Source organism: Pygocentrus nattereri, chromosome 9 (genome assembly GCF_015220715.1).
Source record: "Pygocentrus nattereri isolate fPygNat1 chromosome 9, fPygNat1.pri, whole genome shotgun sequence".
NCBI classification, from domain to species: domain Eukaryota; kingdom Metazoa; phylum Chordata; class Actinopteri; order Characiformes; family Serrasalmidae; genus Pygocentrus; species Pygocentrus nattereri.
The window spans coordinates 16,469,355-16,484,610 of NC_051219.1; the positions used below are offsets into that span (position 1 = coordinate 16,469,355).

Below are 15,256 nucleotides of genomic sequence, written 5' to 3' on the forward strand. Positions count from 1 at the left end.
CTTTTAACAGCACTAACTAAGCGTTTGAGAACTAAAGAGACCAATTCCTGTAGTAAAAAGTGAAATGTTTTTCCATTGCTTGATACAATATTTCAGCTGCTGAACAGTTCAGGGTCTCCTTTGTCATATTTTTTATTTCATAATGTGCCAAATGTTTTTAGTAGGTGACAGGTCTGGACTGCAGGCAGACCAGTTAGGCACCTGGTCTTTCGCTCTTTTATGTGGCAACGATTTGTTGTCGGCTTATATCATAAAATTTGTCAATTTATTTATACGCAAATTCTGCCCTCTGTTCCTTTTCAAGAAAACGGCCTTAGTTAGACAGTGCGTGGCCAGCAGTACATGTTCTTTGTCACAGCACTTCCAGTCAGCTAGCTAACTTTGTTATACCAGGAGAGCTGAACAGACCTGTTACCTTTCCCTGCTTTTTGCACCAAATCAGTCTTAGGTGTTTATGTGCCCAGCTGTTTAATTCTAACCTTCTCCTTGCAAGGAAGACTATCAAATGACTTTGCCAAAATCAGGTCGACACTATTAGCATTGTCTGCCATCGTGTGCACCTTACTAGCTGGCTAGTTCACTCCGACCTAGCCAACAGTATGAACGACTGACTGAACGAACTAACGAAATGAAATTAAACTCCAACAAGGAAATGTTGAAATTATGTTAAATTGAAACAAGGAAATACTATGAGTGTGTTTTATTTACACAATGAACAATGGAAATGGTGAAGTAATTTCACCAAGCAAACCCCAAGAAATGGGTTGCAGTTTGTCTTTTGATGTTAACAGCTCAAAATAGCTGTCAATCAAAAATGGGATTCAGCCTTTCGACTGATCCTCCAATCATCTTGCAGAAGCTCTGCATCCAGACCTGCCCACCCACAGCTCCAATCACCCCCAGAGATGCTCAGCGTCCAGGGGCGGGACAAAATCGTGGCATTTATCCAATGACCGGCGAGTTTCGAAGCAATGAAAAAAACAAGTGAAAAGACACTCAGCTTCTGACGCATTTGTAGTCAATAAAATGTTAACACACTGTACATATTTGACCATTTAATGTTTGACATTTTTGGGGAAGCTGAGCTTACCTTGCAGTCTTAGAGAAATCACCACTGCTCTATCCGTCGCTACTACGCACCCTTGAATTATAACTTTTTAAACATGATTCTACAGATTCTCCATCGCACTGTAGGATCGGTAACATAGACACGGGTTGTAACGTCAAGTTCACCTTCAAGTTGTGTCGGGTTAGGTGCTTTGGGATTCGGAAAAGCTTTCTGTGGGCATGGGGGTTGGTTCTTCCAAATCATTCCTTATCATTACCAAGACAATAGCGTTAATCACTTCACAGCAGGGGAGTGGGCTACATGGGGGCTGCTTTCCCTTACAAAAATTTTCGTAGCTTTAGTCATTCTAGTGTGAACCCATCTATACTTCTGAAAGACTCAGCCTCTCTGGGATGCTCTTTTTAGACCCAATCATGTTACTGATCTGTTGCCAATTAACCTAATAAGTTGTATGATGTTCCACCTGGGGCAACTTGTCCCTTGTTGCCCCTGTCGCAACTTTTTTGAGACATGTTGCTGGCATCAAATTTAAAATGGGTATATATATTTTAAAAATGTTCAACAATTGACTCTTTTGGCTCTTGTGGATTTAATTTTTTAAAAAGCTGCCCATAATAGATTTTTAGAGTGGCATAAATTTGATCAGAATTGTGTCTGACGTTCTAATAGCTGAAAGACAGCTAAAAGGCAGAGCTTCTCATAATTCTTGGTGGTTTTTGTTGATTAGCTCTTATTTACGTATTTATATATTGCCTAATGCTCTCTGCAGTTTAGCCATGGCCAACCTGACTATCATGTGACTGCTTGCACTGGCTAGCATCTTGCTGAGTGCCAGGGGGTTGGTTGCCTTCAAATAAGCTTAAATTTGGGTTATACTATATTTTTTGGTCTAGATGCATTTTACAGGTGTTCGTTTCATCAACCACAATGGTGTTTTGTGTTCAAATTTACTAGTTCAGTTTGTATTGCTGACTTAAAAGGATACAATTGATATTCATAAAGCCTATGAATCAGTAGAGGTGGGTAATCCAGGTCCAAAAAGTAAAAATCCTCCCCAGGATTTTGTTCCAACTGCCTGAACATGTTTGCTGCTGGTTTGAGAAAATTAAAGAAGTCAAGCAGTTGGAAGAAAATCCTGGGGAGGGTTTTTACTTTTTGGACCTGGATTACCCACCTCTATGAATCAGTTAGTGTTATTTGATAGTCATGTATAGGTAATGTTCATCATAGGTGAGGTTTGCAATGAAGTACAGAACTAAATATAGCTTAAATATTTTGAGTAAGCTGTTGTATGTCCATTAATGGCATGTATGATTTGTATTTATGACCCATTATGACCACATACACACCATATAGGCAAAAACAGCCCAATTTGAATGAATTGCTTTTGTGATATCATGAAAAGCAAAAAATTTACATATATGCCTCTATTCAATCTAAAGCAAATTAGCTCCACCTACTGATATTGAAGTAATACACTCACTGAGCACTGTATAAGCAACACCTGTACACCCCATTCATGCTAATATTTAATCTTCCAATCATGTGGCTGCAGAGTAGTTAATAAAAGCATGCAGATACAGGCTAACAGCTTCAGGTAATGTTTACATCAATCATCAGAAAGGGGGAAAATGTCCCCTCAGTGATTTTGACCATGACATGATTGTTGATGCAAGACGTGCTAGTTTGAGTATTTGTACAACTTCTGGTTTTCCATCTTTAACAATGCTTACCTTATTTCAAAAAGGTGAAGGAAACAAGATATGGGCACATTATGTTTACTGTAAGGTATTAATTCTAGATCATTTCTATGTTCACACAATGTAATGTAAAGTTTGTACATGGTGCAAAATGGTGTTTAATGGCTGAGTAATGAATAGAAAAGGTGGTGATATGTTCAGCTGAAGCATGTTGTACAGTGTGGCAAGTTCCAGAAGAGTTCCTGGGAGATCAAGTTAATGAATGACTCGCAAGTGAATGAATGACTTCAAAGTCAAAGCAAAACAAGTCTCTTTAAATATTAACTGAGTGAACCTTATCAAGTATATGCTTTTAGTACTTTGGCAGTAATCTACACCCTAGTCTAGCCGTTTGATACAACTGTTAGCTATCTAGAAGATGCAGTTTATCTTAAAGAGCTATAAAAAACAGCATTATAAAAATGCATTACGGACTTCCCATGAAGCAGGCACCTACCATCTTTCCAGATAATGGCCTGTAATACTGCACTAAAATCTGATATGCATGTAACCTGTAACTAATGATGAGCTGAGACCTTTGGGACCTTTGAGCCAAGGCCCTTCAGTTATGCCAAACATAATACATAACAAGCAAATGTGTCACCATAGGAGAAATAATTATCACTTTGTCTCCTTTCTATTCATGAACCACTGCTTATTTAGTAAGATATTCAATGTATTCAATCTCTCTCTCTCTCTCTCTCTCTCTCTCTCTCTATATATATATATATATATATATATATATATATATATATGGTATATTTTTGGTATATGACTCCTGAATATATCTAAATATCTTTGAATATATGTAATGAATGTTTCAGAGATTCAGATTCTGAAATTGTAATTGAGTGTTACTGTAATGTTTGTGAATATAACATTCTTCATTAAAACGGTTACTGTGAAGTGTTACCTATTGTTATATAGATTTAGTATTAATGGTTTAATGTTATGAAATGAAATACTATTTTCGTTGTTTGATTTTAGATGCAAGTAAAATGAAAGTAATTGAACTAAACTGTGTTTTGATTTTTATTTGGGGTGGGAGTATTCTTATAGTGAGTTGATTTATGACTGAATCCATGTTGAATCATCTTGAAATTAAACCAGAAATCAATGTTACTGCATTTAGCTTTTGAGTGAAAAAGGGTTGATTTCATGTCTGCCTTTGTTGCTTATTCAATGGCATTTCAATATCAGACATATCGAGCAGTTTCAGTGCTGAATCAATATCGGAAATCAATGTTGTTTCAATGATTTTGGATGATTATAGAGCAATGCTGCTGTAAGGACATTGAACTGTTAGCCGTTTACATGAGGCCGATCTACGTTCCGAGAGAATTCTCGCACGTTATCGCGACAGCTGCATATGTTCCCCTGCTCTGCTAACACTGATGCTGCCTGTGACACCAGCTAGGAGCAGGCTGCAGGCACAGCACCCACAGGCACTTATTCCTACTGGTACCGTTCCTCTTTACCCCGTACACTGCAGACTTCAGGCTGATGTACAAATTGGTTCACACTGCCAAAGATGTGCACTAGCCTTTTAAGGTTTCTGATCAAAACAAACACATGAGGGACACCAGTCAGTACAGTGTGGTGTGATGCCCCCAGCCTTCTCTGAGCATAGCTGCTCCTGTGAATAGTAATGGAGGAGATAATCCATTATATTGTAGAAACTGCACACTGTGTAGTATATTTCACTACTGTTAGAGGTGTTGGAATACTCTACATCAGTTAGCAGTTCACCAGAAACCTTGTAAGGCTATGATGAGCAATTAATGTTGAATTGATCGGTAATTTATAAGTAGTTCTATGAAACCATAATTACTAAGTAAATCTCTTCCAGCAGCTCCGTGTAGCGGTTCACCTAAAGTGAACTTTTTTCATTCCTTACTTTCCTTGTTCGTCTCTTACTACGTCGTAGTTTGTGTTTTTATGTATCCCATTGTGAGCATGTGGGGACGAGTGGGAGATTCTGGAGATGGGTTCACCACAGAGAGTGAGTCGAACACAGCCTTATGAGTTCCAATTCCCAGGTGTATTTAATCGTGGGTTCCAGCATACATGAGCAAACCACCAACATTTAGAGCAAAAACAAGAAAAAACTGTATAAAAACAGAACAAACTTATAAAAAGTACTCAAGTCCGTAAAGACTTATATGCAGCACTTCCTGCACTGAGACTGGCTATCAGCAGCCAGCAAGTCTAGCCACGAAGTTATCTAGGCCAAACACAGGAACACAGACTCACATCAAGACCAACCAACCAACAACCCCATTTCCTCCAACAGGAAGCCCTCTTAAACCGGTAGCCCCACCCCCAATTAAGCTGGGCCGTACCATTACTACCGGCAAGGGATACCTAAAAACACAAACATGACATATACACACTACTACAGTAACAAAAGATACAGACATGTCATATTGCTTTAGTGCACTTATCTACTAAGAATAATTAATTATATGTCCATCAATTTTAATATGTCTCCACCCTTCGGGCATTTCAGGAACTGTAACCCCCCTCCCCCCCTTTAGTAGGCCAAGGGCCCTTCAGCTACTACAAGAGAAGGAGCTGGCTTGGCCGCCAGTCCCCCTGGAAATCCCAAAGGAGCAGGCAAGTATAACATTGTGTATAATTTAAATGTCTCTAGAATCCGTCAGTGATGAACCAGGGCTACTGGCATCATCATACCCATGGATATGGATTGCCAGAATCTGCATAAGGGCTGCAGAAACTTTGTTTACTCGAGGGAGGAACTTCTCGCGCTGAGAACAAAGAGCCGCGCCGGCGTGATGCACCCCATTCCAACGGAGCTGAGGCGCAGCTTCAGGGGCTGCAGAGCCGGGGCTAAGCTAAAGGCTAAACAACGGGAGAATCGCTGGAGATACAAGCCTTGTATTCCTGCAGTGGTGATGGGCAACGTGAACTCGCTGGTCAACAAGACGGACGAGCTTGCAGCATTAGTGAGGAACCAGAGGATCTACCGGGAATGCAGTCTCTTCTGCTTTACAGAGACTTGGCTAACCGCTAACATCCCCAACGCTAATGTAAACATCCCCGGATTCGTCACGGTGAGGGCGGACAGAGACTGCGCGCGCAGTGGCAAAGCCAAGTGCGGTGGGCTCACTATCTTCATTAACAACAGATGGTGTAATCCTGGACATGTGACTGTTAAAGAGACTGTCTGCTGTCGGGATGTTGAACTGCTTGCGGTGAGTTTAAGACCATATTATATCCTGCGGGAGTTTTCACACGCCATTGTTGTTTGTGTGTACTTGCCCCCCCGAGCGGACGCGGAAGTGGCGTGTGACGTCATACACACGACCATCGCTAGGCTCCAGACACAACACCCGGATGCCTTCGTCGCGCTGTCTGGTGACATCAACCACATCACGCTGGACTCCACACTGACCTCATTCACCCAGTATGTGGACTGTCCCACCAGGAAAAACAATTGACCTCCTGTATGCTAACATCAGTGATGCATACACGGCCATCCCTCTGCCCCCACTTGGAAAATCTGACCACAATCTGGTTTTCCTGCAGCCTCGGTACAAACCCTGTGTGATGAGGTAACCACCAACAACACGCAGAGGAGACCCTGAGGGACTGCTTTGCATCCACAGACTGGAGTGTGCTGCATGACTCTCACAGCAAGGACATTGAGGGGGTAACAGACTGCACAACTGACTATCTGAACTTTTGCATGGACACTGTGGTTCCTGTAAGAACAAGCCCTGGATTACAAGTGACGTAAAGGACCTCTTAAACAAAAAGAAGAGGGCCTTTATTGACAAGAACCAGGAGGAGCTGAGGAACGTTCAGCAGGAACTCAAGTCCTGCTTAAAGGAGGCTAAGGAGACCTACAGAAAGAAGGTTGAGCGGAAGTTACACGACAACAACATGAAGGAGGTCTGGGACAGTATGAGGACAATCACAGGATGCAAGCCAAGGAGTGACAGTGTAACAGCTGGAGGTGTGGAGAGAGCGAACAAACTCAATCTCTTCTATAACCGGTTTGATTGTCCTGTTTCATCCTCATCTGCTTCTGTCTGCCCTGCCATCACAGCAATCCCAGCCTCTGCCCCTCCGGACACCTCACTCCCTCTTCTCAGTGCTGCACAGATTTCCCTCCCACAGACTGTCAGCACACCCAGTCCACCCCCCCCACTTCTCTGCAGACCAGGTCACAGGGGTGCTGAGGAGACTCCGCTCTAGGAAGACAGCTGGACCTGACAAGGTGAGCACAAGACTTCTTAAGGCTTGCGCCTCTGAACTTGGGTTACCCTTGTCGAACATCTTCAACATGAGCCTGCAGCTGGGGAGGGTTCCCATGCTGTGGAAAACCTCATGCCTGGTCCCTGTTCCCAAGAAACCTCACCCCAGTGAGCTCAACGACTACAGGCCAGTTGCGTTGACGTCCCACATTATGAAGACCATGGAGCGACTGCTTCTCCCTCTTCTCAGACCCCAGGTACAGCATGCACTGGACCCTCTTCAGTTTGCCTATTGGGAGAGGATTGGTGTCGAGGACGCCATCACCTACCTCCTCCACCGAACCTACTCTCATCTGGACAAGGGGAATAGCGCTGTGAAAATCATGTTTTTTGATTTCTCCAGTGCTTTTAATACCATCCAGCCCCCACTTCTCAGAGACAAGCTGGTGAAGATGCAGGTGGATCCTCACCTTGTGCAGTGGATCACAGACTATCTCACCTGCAGACCACAGTACGTGAGGCTGACTGACGGTACATCTGAGACTGTTGTCAGCAGCACTGGAGCACCACAGGGGACTGTGCTTTCCCCTTCCTCTTCACTCTCTACACATCAGACTTCCAGTACAACTCTGAGATGTGCCATCTGCAGAAATTCTTGGATGACACTGCCATCGTTGGCTGTGTCAAGGGTGGTCAGGAGGAGGAGTACAGGAAACAGGTGGAGGAATTTGTTGCTTGGTGTCGACTGAATCAACTGCAGCTGAACATATCCAACACCAAGGAGTTGGTGGTGGACTTCCGTAGGTCTGGACTACCCCTGCAGCCAGTCTCCATTGAGGGGGTTGATGTGGAGACGGTCAAGACCTACAAGTACCTTGGTCTGCATCTGGACAACAAACTGGACTGGTCAACAAACACGGACACCCTGTACAGGAAAGGACAGAGTCGGCTCTATTTCCTGAGGAGACTGCGGTCATTTAACATCTGTAAGAAGCTTCTGCAGATGTTCTACCACTCAATCGTGGCCAGCATTCTCTTCTACGCTGTGGTTTGCTGGGGAGGCAACATGAAGAGAAGAGATGCATCAAGGCTGGACAAGCTGGTCAGGAGGGCCGGGGCAGTGGTGAGAGTGGAGCTGGACTCTCTGGTAACAATAGCAGATAGGAGGACTTTGGACAAACTGCTTTCTATCATGAACAATGATAGTCACCCACTTTACACCATCATCATGAAGCAGAGGAGTGTGTTCAGTGGCAGACTGCTGTCACAGAGCTGCACAACAGACAGACTCAGAAGATCATTCATTCCGAGAGCCATCAGACTCTTCAATTCCTCCCATCGGGGACGGGAGGCTGCTGCTGACTGAGTTTAACCCAGTCACACTACATGGACATTATTCAACTACTCAACCGCTTAATTATTTATTCACAATTTCACTTCCCCAACCTCTCACACTCAAGTACATTTACTCATGGTGGGGCATTCATATATTCACATATTCACTTTACAGAACTATATTTTTTACATGTACATATTAAGAATTCTATGGCACATCAGTCACTTTTATAACCAATGTCGTTTGCACCTTGCACTTTGCTCTGTGAATTTATTTATTGGCTGTTAGAAAAATCTACTGCACTGCTCCATCTACAGATAGTTCTTTACCTTGTACAGAAAGTTTTTATACCCTTATATATTTTCTATTGTTCTGTGTTTGATAGATGTCGAATATGTTTCCTACTGTATTGTGTTGTTGCTGCTGGATGCCTAACTTTCCTTCGGGATCAATAAAGTATCTATCTATCTATCTATCTAGCTGGCCCCTGCATACCACCCCCCACTGCGTCGCTCCAAACCCACACAGAAGACCATCACTGTGTGGCCCAGTGACGGCGACGCTGTGCTGCAGGACTGCTTCGGCTGCACAGACTGGCAGGTCTTCAGGGAGGCTGCTGAGTGTGAGGGGGAGCTGGACCTGGAGGAGTACACATCTGCTGTTCTCGGGTACATCAGCAAGTGCACGGAGGATGTCACTACCACCAAGACTGTGACTTGCTACCCGAACCAGAAGCCCTGGCTGAACGCAGAGGTGCGTTCTCTGCTGAAAGCCAGGGATGCTGCCTTCAGGTCTGGGGACTCAGGTGAACTCAGGAGGGCTAGAAGAGAGCTGACTGTTGGAGTCAAGAGGGCAAAAGCAGCATATGCTCTGAAAATCCAGGGACACTTTTCCTCCCAGGATCCACAGAGTATGTGGAGTATGCAGCCTCGGTACAAACCCTGTGTGATGAGGTAACCACCAACAACACGCAGAGGAGACCCTGAGGGACTGCTTTGCATCCACAGACTGGAGTGTGCTGCATGACTCTCACAGCAAGGACATTGAGGGGGTAACAGACTGCACAACTGACTATCTGAACTTTTGCATGGACACTGTGGTTCCTGTAAGAACAAGCCCTGGATTACAAGTGACGTAAAGGACCTCTTAAACAAAAAGAAGAGGGCCTTTATAGACAAGAACCAGGAGGAGCTGAGGAACGTTCAGCGGGAACTCAAGTCCTGCTTAAAGGAGGCTAAGGAGACCTACAGAAAGAAGGTTGAGCGGAAGTTACACGACAACAACATGAAGGAGGTCTGGGACAGTATGAGGACAATCACAGGATGCAAGCCAAGGAGTGACAGTGTAACAGCTGGAGGTGTGGAGAGAGCGAACGAACTCAATCTCTTCTATAACCGGTTTGATTGTCCTGTTTCATCCTCATCTGCTTCTGTCTGCCCTGCCATCACAGCAATCCCAGCCTCTGCCCCTCCGGACACCTCACTCCCTCTTCTCAGTGCTGCACAGATTTCCCTCCCACAGACTGTCAGCACACCCAGTCCACCCCCCCCCACTTCTCTGCAGACCAGGTCACAGGGGTGCTGAGGAGACTCCGCTCTAGGAAGACAGCTGGACCTGACAAGGTGAGCCCAAGACTTCTTAAGGCTTGCGCCTCTGAACTTGGGTTACCCTTGTCGAACATCTTCAACATGAGCCTGCAGCTGGGGAGGGTTCCCATGCTGTGGAAAACCTCATGCCTGGTCCCTGTTCCCAAGAAACCTCACCCCAGTGAGCTCAACGACTACAGGCCAGTTGCGTTGACGTCCCACATTATGAAGACCATGGAGCGACTGCTTCTCCCTCTTCTCAGACCCCAGGTACAGCATGCACTGGACCCTCTTCAGTTTGTCTATTGGGAGAGGATTGGTGTCGAGGACGCCATCACCTACCTCCTCCACCGAACCTACTCTCATCTGGACAAGGGGAATAGCGCTGTGAGAATCATGTTTTTTGATTTCTCCAGTGCTTTTAATACCATCCAGCCCCCACTTCTCAGAGACAAGCTGGTGAAGATGCAGGTGGATCCTCACCTTGTGCAGTGGATCACAGACTATCTCACCTGCAGACCACAGTACGTGAGGCTGACTGATGGTACATCTGAGACTGTTGTCAGCAGCACTGGAGCACCACAGGGGACTGTGCTTTCCCCTTCCTCTTCACTCTCTACACATCAGACTTCCAGTACAACTCTGAGATGTGCCATCTGCAGAAATTCTTGGATGACACTGCCATCGTTGGCTGTGTCAAGGGTGGTCAGGAGGAGGAGTACAGGAAACAGGTGGAGGAATTTGTTGCTTGGTGTCGACTGAATCAACTGCAGCTGAACATATCCAACACCAAGGAGTTGGTGGTGGACTTCCGTAGGTCTGGACTACCCCTGCAGCCAGTCTCCATTGAGGGGGTTGATGTGGAGACGGTCAAGACCTACAAGTACCTTGGTCTGCATCTGGACAACAAACTGGACTGGTCAACAAACACGGACACCCTGTACAGGAAAGGACAGAGTCGGCTCTATTTCCTGAGGAGACTGCGGTCATTTAACATCTGTAAGAAGCTTCTGCAGATGTTCTACCACTCAATCGTGGCCAGCATTCTCTTCTACGCTGTGGTTTGCTGGGGAGGCAACATGAAGAGAAGAGATGCATCAAGGCTGGACAAGCTGGTCAGGAGGGCCGGGGCAGTGGTGAGAGTGGAGCTGGACTCTCTGGTAACAATAGCAGATAGGAGGACTTTGGACAAACTGCTTTCTATCATGAACAATGATAGTCACCCACTTTACACCATCATCATGAAGCAGAGGAGTGTGTTCAGTGGCAGACTGCTGTCACAGAGCTGCACAACAGACAGACTCAGAAGATCATTCATTCCGAGAGCCATCAGACTCTTCAATTCCTCCCATCGGGGACGGGAGGCTGCTGCTGACTGAGTTTAACCCAGTCACACTACATGGACATTATTCAACTACTCAACCGCTTAATTATTTATTCACAATTTCACTTCCCCAACCTCTCACACTCAAGTACATTTACTCATGGTGGGGCATTCATATATTCACATATTCACTTTACAGAACTATATTTTTTACATGTACATATTAAGAATTCTATGGCACATCAGTCACTTTTATAACCAATGTCGTTTGCACCTTGCACTTTGCTCTGTGAATTTATTTATTGGCTGTTAGAAAAATCTACTGCACTGCTCCATCTACAGATAGTTCTTTACCTTGTACAGAAAGTTTTTATACCCTTATATATTTTCTATTGTTCTGTGTTTGATAGATGTCGAATATGTTTCCTACTGTATTGTGTTGTTGCTGCTGGATGCCTAACTTTCCTTCGGGATCAATAAAGTATCTATCTATCTATCTATCTAGCTGGCCCCTGCATACCACCCCCCACTGCGTCGCTCCAAACCCACACAGAAGACCATCACTGTGTGGCCCAGTGACGGCGACGCTGTGCTGCAGGACTGCTTCGGCTGCACAGACTGGCAGGTCTTCAGGGAGGCTGCTGAGTGTGAGGGGGAGCTGGACCTGGAGGAGTACACATCTGCTGTTCTCGGGTACATCAGCAAGTGCACGGAGGATGTCACTACCACCAAGACTGTGACTTGCTACCCGAACCAGAAGCCTTGGCTGAACGCAGAGGTGCGTTCTCTGCTGAAAGCCAGGGATGCTGCCTTCAGGTCTGGGGACTCAGGTGAACTCAGGAGGGCTAGAAGAGAGCTGACTGTTGGAGTCAAGAGGGCAAAAGCAGCATATGCTCTGAAAATCCAGGGACACTTTTCCTCCCAGGATCCACAGAGTATGTGGAGGGGCATCAAGTGCATCACGGACTACAAATCCAACGTTGCACAAAGCTCCAAAGACCCATCCCTGCCTGAGGCTCTCAACAAGTTCTACGCCCGCTTTGAGAATCCTGACACCCCCCCCAGCACCAAACTCACACACTCACCAGGAGAGGAGCCCCTCAGCGTGACACCAGCAGAAGTAAGGAGGACGCTGAGGAGGATCAACCCCCGGAAAGCTGCTGGCCCGGACAACATCCCCGGAAGGGTGCTAAGAGACTGCGCCGACCAGCTCTCGGACGTCCTGGCGGACATCTTTAACGCCTCCCTCATCCAGGCAGCAGTCCCCTCTTGCATGAAGACTGCCACCATCATCCCGGTCACCAAGAGCTCTGCAGTGACGGGTCTAAATGACTACCGGCCAGTGGCCCTCACGCCGATAGTAACAAAGTGCTTTGAAAGACTGGTTCAGACCCACATCAAAGCCACCATCAACGTCACTGTGGATCCACACCAGTATGCGTAGAGGAGGAATCGATCCACAGAGGATGCCATCTCCTCTGTGGTCCACACTGCCCTCACCCACCTGGAGCAGAAGGATTCCTATGTTCGTATGCTCTTTGTGGACTTCACATCTGCTTTCAACACCATGATTCCTCAGACCCTGATAACAAAACTCTCCTCACTTGGACTGAGCTCTTCCATGTGCAACTGGGTCCTAGACTTCCTGACCAACAGGCCGCAGTCTGTGAGGATCCACAACATCTCCTCCCCCACCATAACCCTCAGCACTGGCTCCCCTCAGGGCTGTGTGTTGAGCCCCCTCCTGTTTACACTGCTTACATATGACTGCTGACCTATCCATCCAGGCTGTCATATTGTGAAGTTTGCGGACGACACAGCAGTGGTTGGATGCATCACAAACAGAGATGAGTCCAACTACAGGCAGGAGGTGGAACACCTGGAGGGTTGGTGCAGAGAAAACAACCTCTGCATCAACGTAAAGAAGACGAAGGAGATGATTGTGGACTTCAGAAGGGGCCATCATGACCACCTCCCTCTGCACATTGGAGGTTCTGAGGTGGAAGTGGTCGACAGCTACAGGTACTTGGGTGTGCACCTGAGCAGCAACCTCACCTGGAGCAACAACACTTCCACTCTGGTCAGGAAGGCACATCAGCGGCTCTACTTCCTCAGGAGGCTGAGACGAGCTGGACTAGGGAGGGCAGTCCTCACCTCCTTCTACAGATGTGTGGTGGAGAGCGTCGTGTGCTCCAGCATCAACGTGTGGCATGGAAGCTGCTCTGCTGCAGATAGGAAAGCACTGCAGAGGGTGGTGAAGGCTGCACAGAGGATTGCTGGAGTCAGCCTCCCCAGCACCACAGACATTTACACCTCCAGATGCAGGAAAAGGGCTACCTGCATCAGGAAGGATCCCACCCACCCAGCACATGCACTTTTTGTCCCGCTCCCTTCAGGCAGGAGGCTGCGGAGCATCAAGTGCAAAACAACCAGACTCAGAAACAGCTTCATACCAGAAGCTGTAAGGCTCCTAAATTCCAACTGAACACACTGCACTGACACTTACAAGAACAAGTACTGTTACAGACACTGTCACTTTAAACCGCACTGAGACACTTTATCTAGACACTTTATCCACTGCTCTAAGTCAATATCATGCTGCTATAGCAAACTTGCACTCTGGACTTCATATTGCTGCTAACTGCCTACTCTCCTACTCTCCCTCTCTTGTGTACTTTCTATTTATTTACCTATTTAATAACAGCTCTTGGGTGTAAACTGGACCATGAGATCTTAATTTCGTTCCACCTCATGTACCATGTGATGCGAATGACAATAAAATCTCCTTGAATCTTGAATCTATCTATCTATCTATCTATCTATCTATCTATCTATCTATCTATCTATCTATCTATCTATCTATCTATCTATCTATCTATCTATCTATCTAAACCAACCCGCATGCGGAAAAGAACAATACTTCACGTGGCTCATCCAGAGGTAAACAGGCATGGCGACTAGCGAACACTAGTCGCTCTCAGTTTCGTCTTCACCAGCATTGCAGGAGCGATTATGAAGTTCCAGTGGTTGACAGGTTGACACCCACAGTGTGTTTGAGTTCGCCGTAAAAAGGGCACGTTATTCGGCCACTGCCACTTCTTCGGTTCGTGTCCTCGGATTGTTTAGACTGTTCTTTGACGCTGTAGCCTCCGTTTCGTTCAAAACCTCTTCAAACTCGGAGCGGCTGCAATCTCTCTATTTTTTTTAAAAGAAACATCAGACTAAATGTTTCTGAGTCTCAGCAGCGTGAAATGATGACGAATGTCGAGATGAACTGATGTAAAAGTCGCATGAATTCTGATCCGGCTGTTCAGACTGTGCCGCATTGCTGCGGATCGGATACGGATTTCAGTACCACCTTACGCAATTCAGTGTCTCTTTACGCAATTGTTTTTCCCTTCATTTTGTCTGAATTGTAAGTTCTGTATATGTTGTTCAGTCAATTAAAACGGTTGCTTGCAAATGCTTTCTGGTGTAATCAGTTCATGTCCACATACTGGTGAACACAGGTGAGCTTTAAGAATTGTTACATTTACAACACATGATACAGTACACGTCTCTCTGTTTGCCCTGCAATGGACTGGTGACCTGTCCAGGGTATATCCTGCCTTCCGCCTGATGACAGCTGGGATAGGCACCCCCTGCGACCCAGAAGGATCAGCGGTTTAAAAATTGTGTATGTGTGTGTATGTGTGTATGTGTGTGTGTGATACAGTACATAGTGGCTTAATGTATTATTTTCTTAGCACTGTGGCAGCTCATTGATTGCTCATGGTTTGACCGTAGAGCTGAACACTAACTGTGTTCTTTAAGTTAAATGATTGAACTTAATAATCTTAGTACTGATTTCCAATGAATATTTGTAGTTTTTTGTTAAAGAAATAAAAGTACAACCTCAAAGAGCTTTGCTCAACACTAGTTATACTTACGAGTACCACAAATGTTCTCATGACAGTTAAACTAAATATTTCTTTTAGTATTA

General features: G+C 45.6%; 1 protein-coding gene across 1 annotated transcript; it reads left to right on the top strand.

Annotated features, from left to right (window-relative positions):
• The first annotated feature begins 11,357 nt into the window (after positions 1–11,357).
• Positions 11,358–12,718, top strand: LOC119264056. Its single transcript, XM_037541282.1, has 2 exons — positions 11,358–11,437; positions 11,780–12,718. Exons 1-2 carry the CDS (start codon positions 11,435–11,437, stop codon positions 12,716–12,718), a joined length of 942 nt encoding a protein of 313 aa, XP_037397179.1. The 5' UTR covers positions 11,358–11,434.
• Positions 12,719–15,256: the final 2,538 nt, after the last annotated feature.